Source organism: Protopterus annectens, chromosome 9.part0 (genome assembly GCF_019279795.1).
Source record: "Protopterus annectens isolate FY-2018-M chromosome 9.part0, PAN1.0, whole genome shotgun sequence".
Lineage (NCBI taxonomy): Eukaryota > Metazoa > Chordata > Ceratodontiformes > Protopteridae > Protopterus > Protopterus annectens.
This window is the reverse complement of record NC_056743.1, coordinates 1,863,749,066-1,863,773,888: the sequence shown is the minus strand read 5'-3', so window position 1 is coordinate 1,863,773,888 and position 24,823 is coordinate 1,863,749,066. Positions and strand designations below refer to the sequence as shown.

Genomic DNA, 24,823 nt, shown 5'->3' with positions numbered 1-24,823 from the left:
ATATGACTGTGAGCATTTGTGCCTTAATTTCCATCCCAACTTAACACCAGAGGGTGATACACAGAAAATGACTACCTGTTTGAGGAGGTAGGGAGCCACATTGTATTCCCAGATATTACAACTTCTTAGTTTATTGCAAACCAATGTTTGGTCAGTTTTCAGCATTAAACCTTGGATACAATATATTTCTTTCTTGAAATAAAAAAGTAAGATTGAATTTATTTTCCTTATGAATGCTTTTTGTTAAGGTCATCACTTGATCAAAGATTGGAAAAAAGCTCTAAAGTGCTTCTAAGAGAGTCTGTAAGCCCATGTCTTCTGGGGGCTGCTACCCCCAGATTAACTTAGTTATTACAGTGTAGTCTTGGTCAATTAAGGTGTGTTAAAAAGAAAAATGCAAAGTTGATGATTAAAACTGGATTTATTACTTTAATCATTGTTCTCATTCAGCCCAAAAGGTTCTTTTAACAAACTCTAAAGTGCACCTCAGAACATCTAGAACCCCCTGTGGTTTCTGAGGGGAGGGCAGGGGGCTGAGTGACCCCTAGACCTTCAGCTCAATACAGTTATTTTTCAATGCAGTTATTATAGTAAGTCTTGGTCAGTTAGTGTGTGCTGAATGGATGCAGGAAAAAAAAAACAAAGCTGAAGAGGAAAGACTAATTTTGTTATTTTAACATGGTTTTTGTTCAGTCCACCATTAGATGAAAAGGTATGTTTAAAATTACTGCAAAATGCTGCTAAAAGCATCAAGAGCTCCCTTGGCTTAATGCAGTTTTTTTCTCCACAGTTATCAGAGTGCGGTCTTGCCTGGACAGAATATGTTTTATGAAATAATAACTGCAGGAAAAAATAAAGAGTAAGACAAGCTTTAAGAAAAAGAAAGGACAAAGGTAACCTCGAAGGTGTTGATAGGGCAGGAGGGTGGTGGACTGGGGTCATTGGGTCGTGTGCCTGGTAGAGTAATGGGCAGTGGGAGGGGGCGGAAGGGGGCCATGGATCCCTTTGCTTAGGGTACCCGTTAAAGTTAGGCTGGCCCTGAGGCCAAGCCTACTTTTGTTAGAATAAAATGTAAAACTGTTCTTTCTAGACATCATAAGTGCTTTTGGAAATCAATAAAAGGTATAGAAGGTATAGCAAGGGACAAATCTACCAAGTGACATATATTATTTCACCTGGCCACTCCTTTATCAGAAAGTTAACTAGATAATAGTTATCACTGATGGCTCATGTCCATACCTTTCAACTGTCCAGAATTTCACAGATTGCCCAGATTTTTGCCTCATATTTTGGTATATTTCCTCATAAAATTTGTCTTTTTGTGGGAAATCCTTGAGGACTGAATTCACTAAATAATGACAAGACATTTGAGTTTAAAACTTTATATCCTTCATAAAATACATGCTGATGCAAAATCTGTTATTCTATAACACTGATAAGTTTATAAGAGCAATATTCAAACTCTGTCCTTGATTTTGGGCTATTTTCCCTTTATTATTTTAGCTTTGTCCAGAATTCTCATATTAACAGGTTGAGAGGTACATCAGTTTCAGGACTAGCCACTTAGCAGTGTAAAAATTTTCTCTAGGTGATATGTTTACGCCAATTAATGTCACCAAAAAGAGGCATGGTTATTTGCTGCTGCGAAGTGGGTTGAGGACCCAACCTACTTTGACCTATGTTAGAAATCTATGGTAATGTTACAAGACATCTGCATGCCCCTACTGGCCAGTGTATGAATGACATATAGCCCATAAGCCTTAGTTTGGTAAGCTACTTCCCAAGCAGTGTCCAGTTGTGCAGACTGGCTTACTTGGAGTAGATGAGTTAAGTGAAAGCTGGATATAAAACCAATCAACTTGCCAGAGATGGGCTAAGGATTGTTACACTGAATACAGGTTCACTCACAGGATGTAGTTTGGAAGTGAATGAGGTGCTGGTGAGGAGAAGATTGGATAGTCTGTGTATCCAGGAGACAAAAAAGAAGGGCAGAGCTGCACAGTCACTTAGCCTGGGATCCAGAGTTTACTACTCAAGGGGGAGGACAGATTAGACATGGTGTGGGAACTGTGGTGAGTAAATAACTTCTGTAGTCAGTGAGGGACGTCATCAGAATCCATGAACGACTAATGGGTGTTCGAATCCAATGTAATGATACAGCAGTACTCATAATCCCACCCAATTCTCCATAGCAGGACTGTGACTGAGAGGAAACAAAGGCATTCAGGCAGCAGTTGCAAGACCTCATCAATAACATTGGACAAAATTAGTTGTTCTTGATAATGGAGGCCCTGAATGCCTATACTGGAATAATCGGAACAGGATATGAGGACTGCCTGGGTCCACATGGTGAGGACTGCAGGAATAATGAAAAAAAGGCCATTCTAGACATCTGTCTAGCTTAATAATTGCCAATGCATGATATGACAAGAGACACAGTCACAAAGTCACATACAAAACTTGTCAGCATGCAACTCAGGTAACCTTCTTAGTAAGGAAAGGGCATTGGGGTCAAAGCAGAGACTGTTAAGTCATCCCTGGTGAAATGGTCAGTGCCATAAATAAACCACAATCATCTGGAAGCAGTGGTCAGAGGAGGCATTAATGTGAACAGAGATTAGGCTCTCTTGGCTAGTTGCCTTAGATAAAACCTGGAAGCAACTAGAATGAATACACAGGATCTCAAAAAAATACTCAAGGCTGTAACACTTCAGAAAGAAAAGGAAATAGTGAGTCAAATAGGAATAACAGCATCTCAAAATGGTAGGTGTGATGATGATAGAACAAATATGTGGCCGTGCCAGGTATGGAAATAAGGTACATGATGGGACCTGTTAGGGGAATGCCGACATCCAAAAAGTTATATAAAAAAAGCCACGCAGGAAGAAGTGGGAGATAGAAAAGTTGAACCACACTAAGAAAGAATACTGTCTGGCTAACAAAGAGGCAGTGAGAGAAGTTATAATGTCAAGAACAAGGCACCAGTAAAACAAAGTGACTAGGCAAATGGCACAAAAAAAAAAAACTCTATGAATACGAAAGACAGAGGCAGAAAGATAAGAAAAAAAAGTTTGTCGGCAGATGCCATACATGAGGAATGCTAGCAAGCATATGATCACCAGGCCAGAGGACATCAAAGGTAGATGGAAAGAGTACTTCCAGAAACTTCTGAATTAAGAAAACCCTAGAGAAGGTGTACTGTCATATGCACAACCTACATTAAAAGAGGAAAGAGTAGCTATCCTGAAAAAGTAGAAAGCGCCTGAAGAAAACAAAGTTAAGGAGAACAAGAAGCTCAGATGAAGTCATAGCAGGTGTCAACAGGATATTGGGAACATTTAGAGAGAGATGGGTTCTGAGGATTCTCAGAACAGTATGGAGCGAGAGAGAAAGACATATCTCCCAAAACTGGAGAAAGTTTTCTCGTGCTACTATAAAAGAACAGAGGACATTCACAATTGCAAGCAACACAGAGGTATCAAACTCCTGTCACACTCCATAAATGTACTGGAAAGGCTGGTTGAAAAATGAATACACAGAGTAGCAGAAATATGGGAAAACAGCAGTTTGAATCCAGGCCAGGATGCAGAACAACTGACTTAATATTTGTAGTGACAGAGATAAATGAGAAGAAACTGACAATGAGAAATGAGTCCAACTAGGCAGTCCTAGAATTGAAGAAAGCATACAATAAGATCCCATGAAAGCTGATTTGGGCAGTTTTGGGATGGTTCAAAGTCCCAGAAAGACTGTTAGAATTAATAGAGGCCATGCAGGACCCAAAGACATAGTTACATATAGTGGTCAACTCAAACAGTAGTTTCTAGTGGAAGTGGGTGAGCATCAGAGTTTAGCTCTGAGTCCAGCCCTGTTCAAACTGGTGACGAATTACATCAGGAAACATGTTAGAGAGAACAGAGCAACAAAAATGCTATATGCAGACAATGTGGCATTACAAGGAGACCCTGAACAAGAACTTCAACAAATACTAGAGGAGGGGAATGCAAAACCGAGGCACATGGGATTAAACTGAGTACAGACAAGAAAAATGGAGGAAATCAGAAGAAGATGAAAAGTGAAATAGAAGGCAAAATATTAGAACAGGTTATCAGCTTTATATATCTGGAGATGTATTTCAGGAGACAGATGTAAGAATGATGAGGTAAAATCCAGACCGTAAGGGGCTACAGCCAATTGGCACAGTCAGGGGTAATGTATAACAGAAGAATGCCAAAAAAGCTGAAAAGGAAGAAAAACAGTGGTGTGACCAGTACTGCTGTGTGGTATAGAAACCTGGACAGTGAAGACAAATTTAGTATATTTCACTTCCAGAGGTGTTGTGGCAGAACCCCAACATTGGAGGGGGTAGAGGGCAAATCCCCCAATGTAAAAGGTTGTTTTTTGCTTTACTTTTTGTAATTGTAAATGTAACCTATTGGTTTACATTTGCAATTACTTTTTGGGATGATTTTATTGAGGATTAGTGATGACTGCTAGTGAATTTGTACAATGTTTTGTGTTTCAATGAAATTCACCAGTGATTATTCATTATGAAATCATATGTGTATGTGTGTATGTGTGTGTGTGTTTATATATATATATATATATATATATATATATATATATATATATATATATATTTATGTAAAAGCAACCATAATAACACATGAACAAATATAACCAACATTCACACTCCCAGCATGGTTTGAAGAGAATGTTTTATGCTCCCTTCTATTTACACTGTTACACACTCCATTATAAAAAAATATGGAAAATTAAATTCGGTTACCTATTTTATATACATATGATGCACATCTGAAATTCTGTATCATTAGCATTTGCTAAATAAACTCAAATTATAGATTTTGGAAAGGTGTATTGTGTTGTTTCCTAAATTTGAAATCCACATATTTGAAGTAACAGGAGAACAATTACTTAAAACATGGGAGCCTTATAAGCAATATCAATCAGTGACTGATGTTATGCCCTGTTCATTTTTCAGTAATCATTAATATTTTGGTCTTTGGTTGTCTATACCCACAACAAACCATACCTCTCAAGTATACTTTGTTATGCCAAATGCTCCTCATTTTGAGTCGTACAAAGTCCATGTTCTTAGCAGTTTAAATTGTTAGGGTCTGTCACACATTCAGTGTTAAGTATTCTGTGACTGATTTCCATGGTAAATAATACTGAATTATATTTGTCAAAATACCTTAAATATAAAGTGACACATTTTATCCATCCAGTAATCTTCAATGCTGAAATTGTTAATAAGCTGTTAGTAAGTTTTTCACATTTTGCCCATTTCATCCACTTTGTGACAAGGTAGTATTCCATGTTTTGAAGATGGAAGGTTGAGAACTATGCCACTAACTGTGTAGCTGATGGCAAACCACTTAAGATTATCCTGTAAGAGGGGGCTTAATAAAGATTTTTCCAGCATTTTACATCTTTGCTGGGGGATAAAGTAGCACTCATTGCATGGAAAATTGTATCCACGTCATGCAGTACTGCCCAGAGGTTTAAAAACTCCCCACTGCTTCAAACTGATAAATAAATGTCACATTAGACCCCGTCCTCTCACTCAAATACAAAAAAGTGCAGTGTAGTGTGGGCACATACTAAAACATCTGAGACTCTGCTATATGAGACATCAAACTGAGGTCCCACCTACTTGAGTTGGCGGTATCTCAGGTGGATGTAAAAGATCCCATAGTACCTATCAAATAGAGTAGGGCAAGTTACTCGATTCCTTGGCCACATTTCTCCTAGTAGCATAGGTACCACTTTGGGTGCCCCCTGAAAAGAAGCCACTAGCCTATTGGGACTAACCTAATCAACAAAGGATAAGTAAATACAATGAAATAAGCTAACCACCTTCATTATGTTTGAATGAAAAAAGCTACTTGATGAATATTCTTACCCCAAAACTCGAATACTTAATATATTTATGCTTATGAGCTCAGAAGATAATACTGTGATCCTTCAAACCACTATTAGCAAGATATTTTGATTCATTTCTGTCTTCTCTTCTTTTCTTTAAACAGTCGTTGTCTTTCATTATAAAAGGCTCAATGGGTTCATTTAACTGCAAAGGCTATATTGTTTCTTAATTCACTAACATTCCAACTGTTACATATGAAATATAAATAACAGCTCATTATTATTCAAAAATGAGCATGCTGATTGGACAGCCCAACCAGCATGCTCGATGTAAATTAAGCATATACCAATAGAAAAAAGTCCAGCCGTTGAAGTACCATTGAGTGGCCAGACTTTTCAATTGGCATATACTGGAGGACATATCAAAATATGAAAAAAATAAAGTACATTCTGCAAAACTAAAATAGGAACATACCTGATTTTCCTCATATTTTTGTTCAGCCTGTATAAATGTCAGTTTCTTAACAGTTAAAACAAACACTAGACAATAGAAATGGAGATTATGATTTTCTCCATCGCTTCTCCTGCAGTGATGTACTGTGGAAACATGGGAATGTAATTCCCATATGCATGTGCTGTACATCAGAATAATGAAGACAACATGGAAGAAGACAAAAGTCCTCTTATACAATCGCATTGTTTAAAAAAGGTAAGTCATTTTTTTCTTAAATAATGTTACTGTATAAAAGCAATAATCCACTCCTGTTCAGGGCATATTGTGATTTACCCCAGTCCTCTTATACAATCATTTGTTTAAAAAAAAAGTCATTTTTTTTTTAATATGTTATGTTATAAAAGCAATAATCCACTCCTGTCTGTGGGCATATCAGGATTTACCCACAGATGGATTAGTTTAATCACTCGGGCTGCAGCCTCATGATCAAACCACATGGTGGTCCACACCAGCCATGGGTAAATCCTGATAAACCTATTCACAGTTATGGATTATTTCTTTATTATACAGTAACTGGCATTAACATTCAAAAATGAGCACACTGATTGGTCAGCCCAACCAGCATGCCCACTGTAAATCGACAATATACCAACAGCAAAAGTCTGGCTGCTAAAGTATCATTGAGTGGCCAGAATTTTTTTCTTTTGGTATCTGGTAGACAAGCATTAGTCTAAAGGAAAGAAAGTCTGAAACTGAAGTGCATGTCATTATTTAGTGACTTCATTCCTCTTAAAGTTTGTGGTTTTCTGACAAATCACTGAAGAATGAAGTCACTAAATAATGACACGCATTTCAGTTTCAAATTTTCTTTCCTTCAGACTATGCAAATCTGTCTCAAAACTTTCTTAGTTTATAAGAGCAACATTACCCGCCCCCTCCTTTATTTATAGCTTTGTCCACATTTCTTAAAATAAGAGGTGAGGAGTGGAGAGGGTAACAGAGAAATATAACAAAAATCATGTAATGCTCTACCAAAACTAAGAAACAACTACAATTTTTCGTAGCCCTGATTTTTCATGTCTTTCACATCTCTTTCATACAATTTAGGTTACATTTTAAAATTCAAAGAGGTGGAGAGAGGTACTAGAACAGCGATTGTCCTTCCTCCATTGCTTGCTTGCTAAAGCAGTGATGCACTGTGTAAGCTTGGAAATGCAAGACCCATATACATGCTCAGTACATCATCAAAGGGCAGAATCCAGAAACATCACAAAACACCACAGCACCATTATACAAAGACATTTATAAGAAAAGTAAGTCATTTTTTTCTTAAATAATGTCATTGTATAATAGCAATAACTGACTTCTGAGTGTGGTATATTTAAGATTTACCCACAGTTGTCTTTGTTTAATCACTCAGGTTTCCCCTCATGATTAAACCACACCAACCATGGGTAAATCTTAATTATACAATGACCGGCTGTAAATATGCAAACATGAGCATGCTGAATGGCCAGACCAACCAGCGTGCCAGCTATAAATTCGAGTCTATACTAATGTAAAAAGGACCGGTCGCCCGGACTTTTTCCGTTAGTATATCTCTTTTTTGTTAGAGATAGCAATGGATAAAGGAAGATCTCCATTGCTTTTTTAAAGATATCTTGCTGTTATACAAGTTGAAGTACTCGTATAACATAGTGAGATATCTTAAAAAAATGCAACGGAGATCTTCCTTTCTACTGAGAAAGGAAGATCTCTGTTGCTTTTTTTTAAGATATCTCACTATGTTGGAGCTTTTCTCCTCGGGTCTCCACTGAAAATGGGCCAAAAACCCAGCTGGACTAACCCGGTTAACAAATGTCAATAAATAAATAAATAAATAAATATGAGTTCAACTCCTATAACATAGCGAGGCATCTTTGATAAAAAAAAAAAATTCTCCTCGTTGTTACTTCATGCACACTGATGTACTGCGTAAGTGTGAAAACATGCCTCTTACACATGCACAGTACATAAGAACTGCCCCAGGACACCGGACAGCTGTGTAAGGGCAGCACGGAGGCATTATACAATGCCATTATTTAAGAAAAGTAAGTATTTTTTTCTTAAATAATGTCATTGAATAATAGCAATAACCCACTTCTGGCTTCACCCTCATGACCAAACCACACCAACCGTGGGTAAATCCAGCATTACCCACACCCAGGCATGGGTTATTGATTAAATATACCACACCCAGTCATCGGTTATTGCTATAATATTCTCTAGTGTTCCAAAATATAAAATAGAAGATTTATCTTTCTACTCTCAGATCCAACAATGAAGAATCTCTTCTCCTATGAGACATCTTCACGCATATAATTTCTGAAAGGTCTTTCAATAAAATTTCTGCATCTTCCTGCAAACTGCTTCCTCTAGAGTTCAGAAATTAGCAGCTCTTTCCATCTTCTTCCTGGAACTAAGACATAACCTCTCTGATAAGTAAAATGGCCTTGTTTCAGGAATTTGCAAATAATACATTCTTATCAGTTTGCTTCGAATAAGAAAATCTCACTGTTTCAAGGACAAAGGATAATAGTTTTGTATCACTTTGTCTTAAATCAATTCCACTAAGTTTTAGCATCATGTATAGAAAGTTCTATGCAGTTAAGACTTTGTCAGAAAAATGTATGCTGATATTAATAGACATACTGATTTAATTAGGGCATTTGTGCTGTAGCTAGATGGAAGCTAAGCACACATGAGCCATTGACTTCTCTAATCTATTAATGTCCTTCTGAACAGATTTCATGCTCAGTCCAGTGCATTCAGTTCAAATCAATTATGTTTACCAATTATTTAACTGTAACCTAAAATTAGTACCCATTCACAGTATTTTGTTTTTAAATGGAAGCTATATATGCGTGTATGTGTGTGTGTATGTGTGTGTGTGTGTGTGTGTGTGTGTGTGTGTGTGTGTGTGCGCGCGCGTGTGTGTGTGTGTGTGTGTGTGTATATATATATATATATATATATATATATATATATATATATATATATATATATGTGTGTGTGTGTGTGTGTGTGTGTGTATATATATATATATATATATATATATATATATATATAGATAGATAGTATAGATATATATATATATATATATATATATATATATATATATATATATATAGGCAGCTCTTATTTTAGTAGTGAAATACACAAGAAAAAGTTTTAATCTGGGTTGTGTGTGTCTCATGCCCAATGGTACATGAAATGTGGCAGGATGGGTGCTTTTGGCGGATCTAATAAATAAATGAACAACTTATGCTAACAGATGTCCAAAATGCCTTTTTATGGTATAACTTAGCTGTCTAGAAGGTCACTTTCTTAACTGGCTACAGACCATAGAAGCTGCTTGCTGCTTTGAATGCCGGTGACCTGACTGGATCAGCAGTGTCTCAGTATAAGCTGATTTTTTTTTAGTCCAAGATACTGTCAGCCACTCATATCTGCCATGATCACCTATTAACGTCTTCATTCTGTTCTCTCTTCCACCTTTCCTGAAGGGCAGGGGATAGTGAACTCTTGCCATAGCCATTGATACAGGTGGATCTTCCTTCTACAGTGAGACAAAGCGATAACGGCCTTTTACATGATGAGATCACCACTGCCCTTTGAGAAGGAAGAAAGATTCAAGGGAGGAGAATTTTGAATTAATTGGTCATCCCTAATTGGCTGGAGTGAATATGACATCACATGCATCACTTCCTGTGATTCTGGCCAGCTCATGCCCTCCTCACTACCCGTGAATAATAGCCTGTTAGAGGCCAGGGAAACATGCCTGGTAAGGCAGTAAACCAAAGCTTTCAAAGTTGTTTGCACTCAGGACTGGCCTTTTGCATAGGCAAACTAGGCAACCACCTAGGGTACTCTGTTTTGAAAGGCTGGAAGGGAGCCCTTTTTAATTCTTTTATTTATTTTTGAGAGCAACAAAATATGTCATATAGTTGCTCTAAAAAATAGATAAGTAAAATGTGGTGCCCTGCTCCAACAAGATGCACCTGCCACTCAGAGTGACTAGCACCCCAGGGGGAAGCTGCTTTCCTTAAACTTGATCATTCAAGTCAAGTTAAGCAATGTCACATTAGACTTGGGCATTGCAAGGTCACTGAGCAGAGACCTCACAATGTTTAAATTAATCGTAAGAAGTGTTGGCACTCTCCACACTGAGCGTCTGCATTGATGTGATTTTTTTTTTAATAAACCACTGGACACTACTGTCTGGCTTTACTAATTAGATGTTCAGTCTAGGAGTGGTGGTAGTTAAGGAATGGTGCAAAACAGAAATAGTGAGGTAAGAATTATTATTATTTTTCCCCTGTAACACTGGTATAATCAACTAAATATTTTTTTTTGCAATATTTTTAGTGATTTGTGTGATGTAGGCAGTGATCAGCTAGATATTTTGTGGATTATTTATAGTGATTTGTGTGGAGTAGCCTGGAATACTTTGGACAAGCTATGGTGATATTTATTATGTGGCATCAGTCCTCATGGTGATAACTGATGGTTCGGGTTGGGCATATATCCCAACTGTCCGTAACTTTGGCTCACAAATCCTTTGGGAATAAAAGGTGGTGGATTGCACCTAATTAATAATGACAGTAATTAGAGTTATAGACTTCTTTTGCTTCAGAAAATGTATGCTATTTCATATGTTTTATTTGGTCAACTCCTCATGTTAATAGTAATAAATATGTGCTTCTGGAGATAAGAGGTTGAGAGCTAAGAGGTTAGGGCTGTCATTTCACATTCTGTTATTCTGTCATGTCCTCATGTTAATGGTACTAAAATTTTAAAATGTTTCTCTGATTATTTTATTTATTTATTTATTGTGTTTGTCCATGATTCGGGAGGAAAGAGGTTGCAAGTTATGGTGCTGGGGTTGTTATTTCACTTTCTCTTTTTCTGTCACTTCCTCATACTAATAGTACTAATATTTTAAAATGTGTTCCCATGTTTTTTTTTATTTGTCCCTGATTCTAGAGGTAAGTGGTTGAGAGCTATGGGTTTGGGGATGGCTGGATGAAAGTAACTGATGCTCTTGTCATTTGCTCATTTTTAAGCAGTCACTACTATCTGGCTTTGAAGGACTAGTGTGCATTTGTAAGAAATATGATAAACTACTTAACTTGATACCTGATATGCACAGACAGAGTAGATATAATCACTGGGCTCTGTATAGCATGAAATGACAAGCTTCAAGCTGTTGTTTACTTATTATTCTGACTATGAAAAACTAGTGTGATTTGTGTGAAGCAACTTGGAATATTTTAATTTGTGACAACTGTTTGGAGCAAAGATGAAATGCACTACATGGCCATCCTCTTTTTAACCCAAGCCAATATCTGAATTGTATGTAGATGTGACTATAGCTGCATGGTGGGGGTTGCCAGGCTTAAAGTAACTGATCCTCATATCACCTGCTCATATCTCAGTCATTTCTCAAAAAAATGGAGGGTGGGAGTGTAAATCCATCACAGAATATCCAGACCTTCAGAGCTTCAGGGGTCTGGTGGCCTGCACATACCAAGGCTGTATCAGGGTGAGCTGGTGGCCTGCAAATACAAAGGCTGTATCAGGAGGACTGGTCACCTGCACATACCAAGGCTCAGTTGAGGGGCTGTTGGGCTGCAGACACCAAGGCTGTATCAGGGGGCAGGTGGCCTGCACATAACAAGGCTGTATCAGGGGGTCTGGTAGCCTGCACATACCAAGGCTGTATCAGGGGCTGGTGGCCTGCACATACTAAGGCTATATAAGTAGATACTGAAATGGTCTTAGTAGTGACTAAAGGCCTGGAAATTCTGGGATGCTTTTATGCCTTTTTCTGAGAAGTAAATGCAAACTGAACCCCAACTATCTACAGCCATCCTTCATCAGAGATGTAGATAGGGGGTTGCTGTAGCTTGTGTAATGTGGATAGTGTGAGCATGCCTGGTTGGGGGCACTGGGTGATGTGTGGGGGATTGGCAGCATGGAAGCCTTTTGCTTAGAGTACCAGTTAACCTAAGGCCAGCCCTGCATATATGGTAACTATTTGAAATGTCTAGACTCAATGATCAAGTCTCAAAATACAGAGACTGAATGTCCAAAAAAACAGACGTGCATACACCAAGTCTGAGATGGCTCTTTCCCAGAATATTCCCTTTTCTCCAATACATGGGGATCTCAGAGTTGGTATGCATAATTTCATGGGTGGGGGCTCTAACCCACATTGGGGATGTAGGGGCTTACCCACTTGAAAAAACAAGTTTAATGAATAAGAACGATCTTCAAGATTTCCTCTACCCCAGTAGCTTCAGCGTTTTTTTTTCAGTTTGTCCAACACTTGATGTTACGTGTGCTGACATTTAAATAAGGAGTCTGTTTATACTCATCTGTTTATAATTTCATATTGTTCAACTATTTTCTAATCAGAACAATATATACATACTGTCTATATTGTCTATCAATAAACATGTTTACAAAACTCTCTCTCTGTATACATATATATATATATATATATATATATATATATATATATATATATATATATATATATATATAATCAAAAGGTGGAACTATTTCACAGATGGAAACTCAAAACATGGATGTTTGAATTTCTATCTTCCCAAACATCCCCTTGTGTGAAAGTTTGTATCAGCATATGCATAGCACATTTGCTGATATAAGCTTGAAGTATTGAAAGAGATCGAAGTACAGTGTGGTGTGGGAAATTCATCCCTATCCTCACTGAAGTGCGATCTTGGAGTTAGAATATAAAGTTAGCAGGGGGTGGAGGGGTGCAGCCCCACACAGGGGGTTGCATAGCCCCATAAATTGGGGGATGTTTATGACGTAGCCGCCCACCTACTTAACTTTTATATTTATGAGTTTAATTTCACTGAAAGCTAAGAATATAAAACCAAAAGTAGGCGCGGGTCTATGCCTCCTCACCCCCTGACCATATATACTAACTCCAGGATAACACTACAGCGAGGAAAAGGGCATATACATTTTATTTGCCCAACAGTACTTACATTCAGTGAAATGTGCTTCAGAGAAATGAGTTTTCAGTGACTTGAGCTTTCAGCGATTTGGTGTCAGTGTTTTGAAATTCAGTGAAATGAGTTTTCAGTGAATCAAAGTAGACCAATATATATATATATATATATATATATATATATATATATATATATATATGTGTGTGTGTGTGTGTGTGTGTGTGTGTGTGTGTGTGCAGAAGGCTTGTTCATGTTGGCATACATGTCACAAGTGAGGTGATTCCCCGTTGCTAAGCAAGTTATTCAAATCTATGCATGACGGGTGTGCAGTTCAAATTTTATGATGATCTTATAAAACAGAGGTACAGAGTGTTTTCATTTTGGGTAGAATGAATGTTCAAAAAATGTTAAGAAACTTGTGGTACTTAAACAGGAAAATAAAAATAAAAACAGAAGTTATGAACCTTGTATTCTGTTATATAAAAGCCATCACTAGTTGCTGCTCTTGATGCAAGTGGATTTCTTTCTTTCTGCAGAATTAATGTTATCAAAACTGAATACTTTTCCAGAACTGTGTACCTTTTAGTATAAGTTGTCATAATGGTTAACTGATTAGTGGTTTAAACAATTGAAAAGTGCAATGATCAGCTGAAATGAAAAACTAGTAGATGTCAGTTTAAATATTTTAACACTATCATTCAGTGAAAGAGGAGTCAGCCTACCAAATATGTGAATACTTTATGCTAAAGTAACAGTAACATTGCCATTGTTTCTAGGGTTCCAGGTTCAAGCCAAAACTGTTCATTTCTTGGTCTCAATTTCCCATGCAAAGTTAGGAAATTCATTCTGGAGGTAGTTTTTTTATGCTTCACTGGTTGAAAATGAGCATGAGAGTCAATGGTAACCCAAGACATTTAGTATCAGATAGTTCCTTAGTGCAAGTGAAGGGGATCCAACATGTCTACATTTGGGGGCTAAATAATGGTGAGATATGTACATAAAGATGCATTGGAAGATGGTGAAGGATGCCACTAACTAAACTGTAGCCAAAATTTCCTGAAGGAGGCATTGAAATGTTGAAGTGGTATCAGCACACCAGACCCATCTGTGCTTGTCCCTCCAACTAGCTGTGCTTAATGACTGATGGTCAGAGTCACTGGCTCCTAACAATTTTCCTTACAATGAATGCCTTATACCCCAGAATCATCAGACAACTGTATAAACCTGATGTGAAACCTAATATGTCCTATTTGGACCAAGAACTAGATACACCGCTCAGCTGGATGTTACTGGACAAGGAGTGTTCAGTATACAAACCATTTATCATCAGGTCTTCAGACTAAGCAAAGAGCTGTTATGTAGCTACTGGACAACTTCTTTCTGTATTATACATCATTCCCAAGCTGTAGCAAAGAGCTAAAACTGTTCCATGTTATATAGTTCATAGACGATAATTTATGCTTGACAAAGTCTCCAAGATCAGCAAAGAAAAATATGCATCTACATAATATAACTTTCCTAAATGCTATGTTAAAATTTTGCCAAACTGCACCAAAGAACTATCCTACCTGCTCTTTACAGTCCTTAACATGCAAGCACTGACTAATTGTCATTTAAGCATTATCAATACTGTTTGTGGAGACATACTGACACCTCTATAGCAATGACTATGTCAGTATAACATTTTCTTGCAGTTTTGTTTGTTTTGAAATTCTGAGAACACAGCATTTCTCACATACAGCTTTGCTAAGGTTTTTTACAATGAGTGGGATACCTGAGCCCACTGGCTTGAGACACTGGAAGGCCAAAGTCGGCAGAATCTCTGATGCCTAGATATTACACTAATTTGTTGTGAAGATGCTTGATTCTCCTGTCATGAGTTGTTCCATGGCTAGCCCAGTTATAAAAAATGTAGTAAATAAAAGGGAAGTTGTGGTAAAATAATATTAGCACTGTTTTTATGGTTTACTATCAAATGGGAGAAAATCAAAAGACTGAATCCCAAAACGACTGAAAATTCAAAATATTGAATGATGGAATTTGCCCTTTCAATACTGTTGTGTGATCTTGGAGTTGGTATATACATATATATTTAGCAGGGGGTGTGGAGGGAGGAGCCCCCCCCCCCACATGAGGGGAGCAGGGGACTTGCCCCATGCATTAAAAATGTATTCAATATTTTGAATTTTCAGTCTTTTTGGGATTCTGTCCTTTGATTTTCAGTCATTTGATAGTAAACTGGTTTTTATATACTTGCGGCTTTTTGCCTTTTCTGATGTTCTTTTCTTTGCCTTAAATGGTAGCTTTGTCTGTCGCCTAGGTTTTTATATATATATATTTACACTGCTCTATTTCTTGCAAAGTTGCTAGTAGCATTTTCATTTTGTATGTTTGAAGCAGGTAAATGACATCAGCTCTTCTTCAATGATGCAAAATGATCAGTGTCAGCATGTTACACATCCTACATTTATAAAAGGTGTGTTTCCTGTTACACAGTCCTACATTTATACAAGGTGTGTTTCTTGTTATACAGTCCTACATTTATACAAGGTGTGTTTCCTGTTACACAGTCCTACATTTATAAAGGATGTATTTCCTGTTACACAGTCCTTCATTTATATAAGGTGTGTTTCCTGTGACAGAGTCGTACATTTATACAAGGTGTGTTTCCTCTTTCACAGTCCTACATTTATACAGGGTGTGTTTCCTGTTACACATCCTACATTATACAGGGTGTGTTTTCTGTTACACAGTCCTACATTTATGCAGGGTGTGTTTCCTGTTATACAGTCCTACATTTATACAGGGTGTGTTTAATGTTACACATCCTACTTTTATACAGGGGGTTTTTCCCGTTACACTGTCCTACATTTATACAAGGTGTGTTTTCTGTTTCACAGTCCTACATTTATACAGGGTGTGTTTCCTGTTACACATCCTACATTTATACAGGGTGTGTTTTCTGTTACACAGTCCTACATTTATACAGGGTGTGTTTCCTGTTATACAGTCCTACATTTATACAGGGTGTGTTTCCTGTTACACATCCTACATTTATACAGGGTGTGTTTCCTGTTACACAGTCCTACATTTATTCAGGGTGTGTTTCCTGTTATACAGGCCTACATTTATACAGGGGGTGTTTCCCGTTACACTGTCCTACATTTATACAAGGTGTGTTTCCTGTTACACAGTCCTACATTTATACAAGGTGTGTTTCCTGTTACACATCTTGCATTTATACAAGGTGCGTTTCATGTTGCACAGTCCTACATTTATACAGGGTTGTTGTTGTGTCTTTCGGCTTTTCCCGGTTAGGGGTCGCCACAGCGGAACTCCGGTCCGCTAATGATTGGCAGTAGATTTTTACGTACCGAGTTGTCAGCTCTGACGCACAACCTTCCATGAAGGTACGCCCATTCACGCATGTCTCCACGCAGAAGATACTCTAGCTGAGAATCAAACTAGACAGCATCTTACTGTGAGGCGACAAGGCTACCGCAGCACCACCACCGCAGTTCTACATTTATACAGGCTGTGTTTCCTATTACACAGTCCTATATTTATACAGGGTGTGTTTCATATTGCACAATCCTACATTTTTACATGGGTGTGTTTCCTGTTACACAGTCCATTTATACAAGGTGTGTTTCCTGTTACACAGTTCTACGTTTATACAGGGTGTGTTTCCTGTTACACAGTCCGACATTTATACAAGGTGTGTGTCCTGTTACACAGTCATACATTTATACAAAGTGTGTTTCTTGTTACACAGTCCTACATTTACACAAGGTGTATTTCCTGTTACACAGTCCTACATTTATACAAGATGTGTTTTCAGTTTCACAGTCCTACATTTATACAGGGTGTGTTTCCTGTTACACAATCCTACATATATATAAGGTGTTTTCTGTTACACATCCTACATTTATACAAGGTGTGTTTCCTGTTACACAGTCCTGAATTTATCATGGGTGTGTTTCCTGTTACACAGTCCTACATTTATACATGGTGTGTTTCTTATTACACTGTCCTATGTTTACACAAGGCATGTTTCCTGTTACACAGTCCTACATTTATACAAGGTGTGTTTCCTGTTAAACAGACCTACTTTTATGCAAGGTGTATTTCCTGTTTCACAGTCCTACATTTATACAGGGTGTGTTTCCTGTTACATAGTCCTACATTTATACAAGGTGTGTTTTCTGTTACACATTCTACATTTATACAAGGTGTGTTTCCTGTTACACAGGCCTACATTTATACAAGGAGTGTTTCCTGTTACACAGTCCTACATTTATACAGGGTGCGTTTCCTGTTACACATCCTACATTTATACAGGGTGTGTTTCCTATTACACAGTCCTACATTTATACAGGGTGTGTTTCCTGTTACACAGTCCTACATTTATGCAAGGTGTGTTTCCTGTTACACAGTCCTGAATTTATCATGGGTGCGTTTCCTATTTCACAGTCCTATATTTATACAGGGTGTGTTTCCTATTACACGGTCCAACATTTATACAGGGTGTGTTTCCTGTTACACACTCCCACATTTATACAAGGTGTGTTTCCTGTTACACAGGCCTACATTTATACAAGGTGTGTTTTCTGTTACAGAGTCCTACATTTATGCAGGGTGTGTTTCCTGTTACACATCCTACATTTATACAGGGTGTGTTTCCTGTTACACAATCCTACATTTATGCAGGGTGTGTTTCCTGTTACACAGTCCTACATTTATGCAAGATGTGTTTCCTGTTACACAATCGTATATTTATACAAGGTGTGTTTCTTGTTACACATCCTACATTTATACAAGGTGTGTTACCTGTTACACAGTCCTGAATTTATCATGGGTGTGTTTCCTATTTCACAGTCCTATATTTATACAGGGTGTGTTTCCTATTACACAGTCCTACATTTATACAGGCTGTGTTTCCTGTTACACAGTTCTACATTTATACAAGGTGTGTTTCCTGTTACACAGGCCTACATTTATACAAGGTGTGTTTTCTGTTACATAGTCCTACATTTATACAGGGTGTGTTTCCTGTTACACATCCTACATTTATACAGGGTGTGTTTCCTGTTACACAGTCCTACATTCATGCATGGTGGGTTTCATGTTACACAGTCCTACATTTATGCAAGATGTGTTTCCTGTTACACAATCGTACATTTATACAAGGTGTGTTTCTTGTTACACAGTCCTACATTTATACAAGGTGTGTTTCCTGTTACACATTCCTACATTTATACAATGTGTCTTTCCTGTTTCACAGTCCTACATTTATACATGGTGTGTTTCCTGTTACACAGTCCTACATTTATACAAGGTGTGTTTTCTGTTACACATCCTACATTTATACAGGTTGTGTTTCCTGTAATGCAATCCTACATTTATACAAGGTGTGTTTCCTATTGCATATCCTGCATTTATACAAGTTGTGTTTCCTGTGACACAGTCCTACATCTATACAGGGTGTTTTTCCTATTACACAGTCCTACATTTATACAAGGTGTGTTTCCAGTTACACAGTCCTGAATTTATCATGGGTGTGTTTCCTATTTCACAGTCCTATATTTATACAGGGTGTGTTTCCTGTTACATAGTCCTGCATTTATACAAGGTGTGTTTCCTGTTACATAGGCCTACATTTATACAAGGTGTGTTTCCTGTTACACAGTCCTACATTTATACAGGGTGTGTTTCCTATTACACAGTTCTGAATTTGTCATGGGTGTGTTTCCTATTTCACAGTCCTATATTTATACAGGGTGTGTTTCCTATTACACAGTCCTACATTTATACAGGGTGTGTTTTCTATTACACAGTCATACATTTATACAAGATGCGTTTCCTGTTACACAGTCCTACATTTATGCAAGGTGTGTTTCCTGTTACACAGTCCTATATGTATACAGGGTGTGTTTCCTGTTACACAGCCCTACAGTTATACAATGTGTGCTTCCTGTTACACAGTCCTATTCCTACGTTTATACAAGGTGTTTCTTGTTACACTGTCCTACATTTATACATGGTGTGTTTCCTGTTACACAGTCCTACATTTATACAAGGTGTGTTTCCTGTTTTACAGTCCTACATTTATAAAGGGTGTGTTTCCTATTACACAGTTCTGAATTTGTCATGGGTGTGTTTCCTATTTCACAGTCCTATATTTATACAGGGTGTGTTTCCTGTTACACAGTCCTACATTTAAACAAGTTGTTTTTCCTGTTACACAGTCCTACATTTATATAAGGTGTGTTTCCTGTTACACAGTCCCACATTTATATAGGGTGTTTTTCCTATTACACAGTCCTACATTTATACAAGGTGTGTTTCCTGTTACACAGTTGTACATTTATACAGGATGTATTTTCTGTTTCACAGTCCTAAATTTATGCAGGGTTGTTTCCTGCTACACAGTCCTACATTTATACAGGGTGTGTTTCCTATTACACAGTTTTGAATTTGTCATGGGTGTGTTTCCTATTTCACAGTCCTATATTTATACGGGGTGTGTTTCCTATTACACAGTCCTACATTTATACAGGGTGTGTTTTCTATTACACAGTCATACATTTATACAAGATGCGTTTCCTGTTACACAGTCCTACATTTATACAAGGTGTGTTTCCTGTTACACAGTCCTATATGTATACAGGGTGTGTTTCCTGTTACACAGTCCTACATTTATACAATGTGTGCTTCCTGTTACACAGTCCTATTCCTACGTTTATACAAGGTGTTTCTTGTTACACTGTCCTACATTTATACATGGTGTGTTTCCTGTTACACAGTCCTACATTTATACAAGGTGTGTTTCCTGTTTTACAGTCCTACATTTATAAAGGGTGTGTTTCCTATTACAGTTCTGAATTTGTCATGGGTGTGTTTCCTATTTCACGGTCCTATATTTATACAGGGTGTGTTTCCTGTTACACAGTCCTACATTTAAACAAGGTGTTTTTCCTGTTACACAGTCCTACATTTATATAAGGTGTGTTTCCTGTTACACAGTCCCACATTTATATAGGGTGTTTTTCCTATTACACAGTCCTACATTTATACAAGGTGTGTTTCCTGTTACACAGTTGTATATTTATACAGGATGTATTTTCTGTTTCACAGTCCTACATTTATGCAGGGTTGTTTCCTGCTACACAGTCCTACATTTATACAAGGTGTGTTTTCTGTTACACATCCTACATTTATATAAGATGTGTTTCCTGTTACACAGTCCTACATTTATGCAGGGTGTGTTTCCTGTTACACAGTCCTACATTTATACAGGGTGTGTTTCTTGCTACACAGTCCTACATTTATACAGGGTGTTTTTCCTGTTACACAGTCCTACATATATAGAAGGTGTGTTTCTTGTTACACAGTCCTACATTTATACAAGGTGTGTTTCCTGTTACACAGTCCTACATTTATACAAGGTGTGTTTCCTGTTTCACAATCCTACATTTATACAGGGTGTGTTTCCTATTACACAGTCCTGCATTTCCTTTTTAGAGTTCTTTCTGTTCTGTTTTTTTCGTTTTTGTTTTTTTGCTTAATTTTTTAAACTGCTGTGCTCAGGCCTAACACTGTACTGCTGAGCTGAACTTTATTTACTGGCATAACTAGTAACTGCAAGACTCATATTACTCATAGGTTCATAGGGCTAACAACCACAAGGGTCTTTTAAGCCTAGCCATGCATCTCAAATAAACACTTTAAACTATTAGCCTAAAGACTATTACAAGTCTAGTGAATAGACAGATGTTAGAATCACACCCTGTACTTTGTATCTGTGAGGTAAAGACCTTAACCAATATGCCAACCCCACCTGAAATGCAATGTTCATAGTTCAGTACTAGGCTAACTACCCCGTGAGCCTTTTTAAGCCTAGCTAACTACCCCATGTGAGAATCAAATCTTGCACCTTCTGTCTGAAAGGTAAATATCTTAACCATTATGTCAACCTTCTTCAGGAAACATCCCCTTGTTCTATTATTACGTACACATATGACCAGGCTGGTTGTATATTTTGCCTTTGTGTCGGGTTGTGCTGTCATCTTATGCAGTAGTTTTGTTTGATTGTTGCATTAGGTATTTAAGTTTCTTTTTTCTATACAGAAAGACCTTGATAATAAAACATGCTATGTAGACTAAAGCGAAGTGTACAGCATTTTTGCCATCATACATTTTTTTGTACACATACTGCAAGCTTATGAACCCACATATTGCTAACGTGTATTGATAACACACATACATATTTTTTATTCCATATAATTCCTTCATTAATGACTTTTTTACTTACTGTTCACATAAAGGTGTGTTCCTGATCCATTTGCAGCCACAGTTACCTTGTCAGATTTGAACTTCACACAGTAATACACCCCAGCATCTTCCAAGCGAATAAGTGTAAATGTTATAGAATGATCAGTCTCTCTTGTAGGGCCTTCCTTTACAGTCCTACTCACTCGTGGGTCTGGTTTCTCACTTTCAGACTGTGAGTACAGGAGCTGCTGCTGCTGATTGTTCCACTTGTACCATCGGACAGGTCCAAGAGATTCTTCTGACAAAGTGCAGTTCATTATGGTAGTGTTCCCTTCTATGACAGTAATAGATGGGGTCTGGTATATTGTCATTCCAGAAGTGCCTGAAAGAAATAAAGAATAAGATGTAAAAGTTTATAATCCAAGTTTTCTTGTGAAAGAAAGATATTAACCATTCTTTTCTAGTTTTTCAATAATCAAGACAGTAAGCTTAAATAATGATGGGAGGGTAAGAAATCAGGTATAGAGAGCTGGGGTGCACACATAAATGGTCAGATAAAAACTATGTTTAACAAAATGTCTGCTGACTGTGATGTAACACATAACTGCAGATGTACCTTGTGAACAAATGCAGTTAGTGACAGATGAGCTGTATTATGTCTGCCTTAGTGTGGTCCTATCAGTCTCCAAATGGTTACTGTGGAATGGTGAACAATTTATGTAACTCAGAAAAGTCCACATGTCATCTGTGAAAATAAGCAATTTTATTATGAATCAAATATGATATGAAAGACTAAAGTAAAAAAAATGGAGCAATTGCAACATTTAATTTCTGTTATAATTCTGTGTTTGTCAAATACTTCAAATATCATTTGATGACTTTGACTCTGATACCACAATTCCGAAATATTTCAAATATCGCATCATTGCATATTTATACACACACACACACACACACACACACACACACACACACACACACACACACACATGCACACACGTGTATATATGCATGTGAGCATATCTATCTATCTATCTGTCTGTCTATCTATCTATCTATCTATCTATCTATCTATCTATCTGTCTATCTATCTGTCTATCTATTTATATAACAACAGACACCTTTAAGAATAAGTGATGGCAACACAAGGAAGATTAAATTTTATATAATAATCTGTCACTGCATATTGTCTAATGTTACATCGCATCCCAGTTAAAGTGAATATTTTCTGTAGCAGATAATGTCAAATGGCAAGTTTCATGGGAGATGTGTCTCAGTCTTGTGAAGAAACAATTGAACTGATACAGAACATCATCACCATCATCATCATCATCATCATCAACCCCCTTCTTCCCATTTTCTAGATGGGGTCATGGTGTAGTATTAACCGTCACCATCTCTCTCAATTCAGTGCCACACTCCTGTCTTCTTTAACACTCATGCCTGACTGTCACAGACCTTCTTTCACACAATCCATCCACCTCTTCACTGGATGCTCTCATTTCCTTTCATCTTCTTCCTGTCTGTCCGAAATCTTCTTCACCAGATTGTCTTCTGTTTTCTACACACATGCCTGAACTACCATCATTTGTTTTCTTTTATCTTTTCTGCAATTGGAGCTACTTTGACTTCTGCTCTTATGTCCTCATTTCTTAATCTGCCCCACAGTGCGCATCCTACCACCATTCTCAGGCACTTCATTTCCATCACTTCTAATGTTCTCATCTACTTTGCTTTTTCTGCCTAGGTTTCTGTACCGTACAGTAATTGTGGTCAGATGACTGTTTTGTACACCGTACTTTTCAGCTTCTTTGGCATTCTTCTGTCATACACTACACTTAACACTGTATGCCATTTGGCTGCAGCCCCTCTGATTCTAGCTTTGACCTCTTCATTCAGACTTCCCTTCTCCTCAACCATCCCTCCCAGATACTTGAAGCTGTTAACTTGTTCCATTATATCCCGTTCTGCATCAGTTCTCAACTTCTTCTGATTTTCCCAATCTGCTGCCATTATCGCTGTCTTATCTGTACTTAATTTCATTGCATGTGCCTTCAGTTTTGCTAATGTAGTCTATCACCAGTATGAACAGCAGTGAGCTCAGAGCTGAACCCTGGTGCACGCCCACTGGGAACCCTTCTGTAAGACTGAACACTGTTCATACTTCAGTCATTGGGTTCTTGTACACAGGCTGCACTAATTCTGTCAATGTTTCTGGGGCTTTGAACCACTTCAGTACTGCCAAAATCAGCTTTCTTGGGACCTTGTCAGCTGCTTTCTCCAAGTCTAGGAATGCCCTGTTGGACTCTTTCCTGATCTCTAGTGTCTTCTCAACTATCTGCCTCAATGCAAACATCGGGTCAGTGGGGCTACATCCTGATCTGAATCTGAACTGCTCAGCTCCTATCTACTCTATGTATCCATTTATTAATCACCCTCTCCAGAACTGTCATGCTGTGTGACAGGCGTTTGATACTTCTGTACTGCCCACAGTTGTGGATGTTCCATTTATTCTTGTACATTGGCACTAGTACACTCATTCTCCAGTCATCTGGGATATGCCATTGTCTCCACACTGCTATGAGTACCTTTAGCAGTCATTTCTCCTATATCTCACCTGTCATCTTTATCATACCTGCTGTGACCTCATCTGAACCTTCTGCTTTCCCTGACTTCATTTGCTTCAGTGATATTCTTACATTTTTTAGGGTGGGGTCTTCTTCTTCTCTCATCATAGGCTGTGTCTGGGGCAGTACATCTTCTGTGGGAGTTTCTTCATTCAGAAGCTGCTGGAAGTACTCCCTCCATCTGCCCTTACTGTCCTGTGGACTGCTGAGGAGGTTGTTGCTGGCATCCCTTATGGAGGATGTCTGACTATCTTCTTTATCTTTCTGTCTTTGTCTTGCAACCTGATATAGTTTGTTTGTGCCACCTACTGAGTCACTTTCCAGAAGCTCTTAGAGGGTCTCCAGTGCCCTGTTATTTGCTACTGCAACTCCTTTCTTAGCTTCTTTGTTAGTCAACTAATACTCCTTCCTAGCCTCGTCTGTCTTTTTTATCTCCCACTTTTTTCTGCACTCCTTCTTTCTTTCTTTTGATGACTTTCTGGACTTCTGCATTCCATGACCTGCTTTCCTTATGCACCTTATTTCCATACCTGGCTCAACCACATATCTGTTCTGTA

The 24,823-nt window shown here is 37.9% G+C and overlaps 1 protein-coding gene across 1 annotated transcript in view; it reads right to left on the bottom strand.

Annotated features, from left to right (window-relative positions):
- Nucleotides 1-24,263, bottom strand: part of LOC122810809 (tyrosine-protein phosphatase non-receptor type substrate 1-like) — a 59,084-nt gene extending 34,821 nt beyond the window's left edge. Inside the window, exons 1-2 of the mRNA XM_044082370.1 lie at nucleotides 24,257-24,263; nucleotides 21,680-22,021 (exon numbers count right to left, since the gene is read on the bottom strand). Of these exons, the coding sequence (XP_043938305.1) occupies nucleotides 21,680-22,021; nucleotides 24,257-24,263 (349 nt within the window). The remainder of the gene's footprint in view (nucleotides 1-21,679; nucleotides 22,022-24,256) is intronic.
- Between the last annotated feature and the right edge of the window lie 560 nt (nucleotides 24,264-24,823).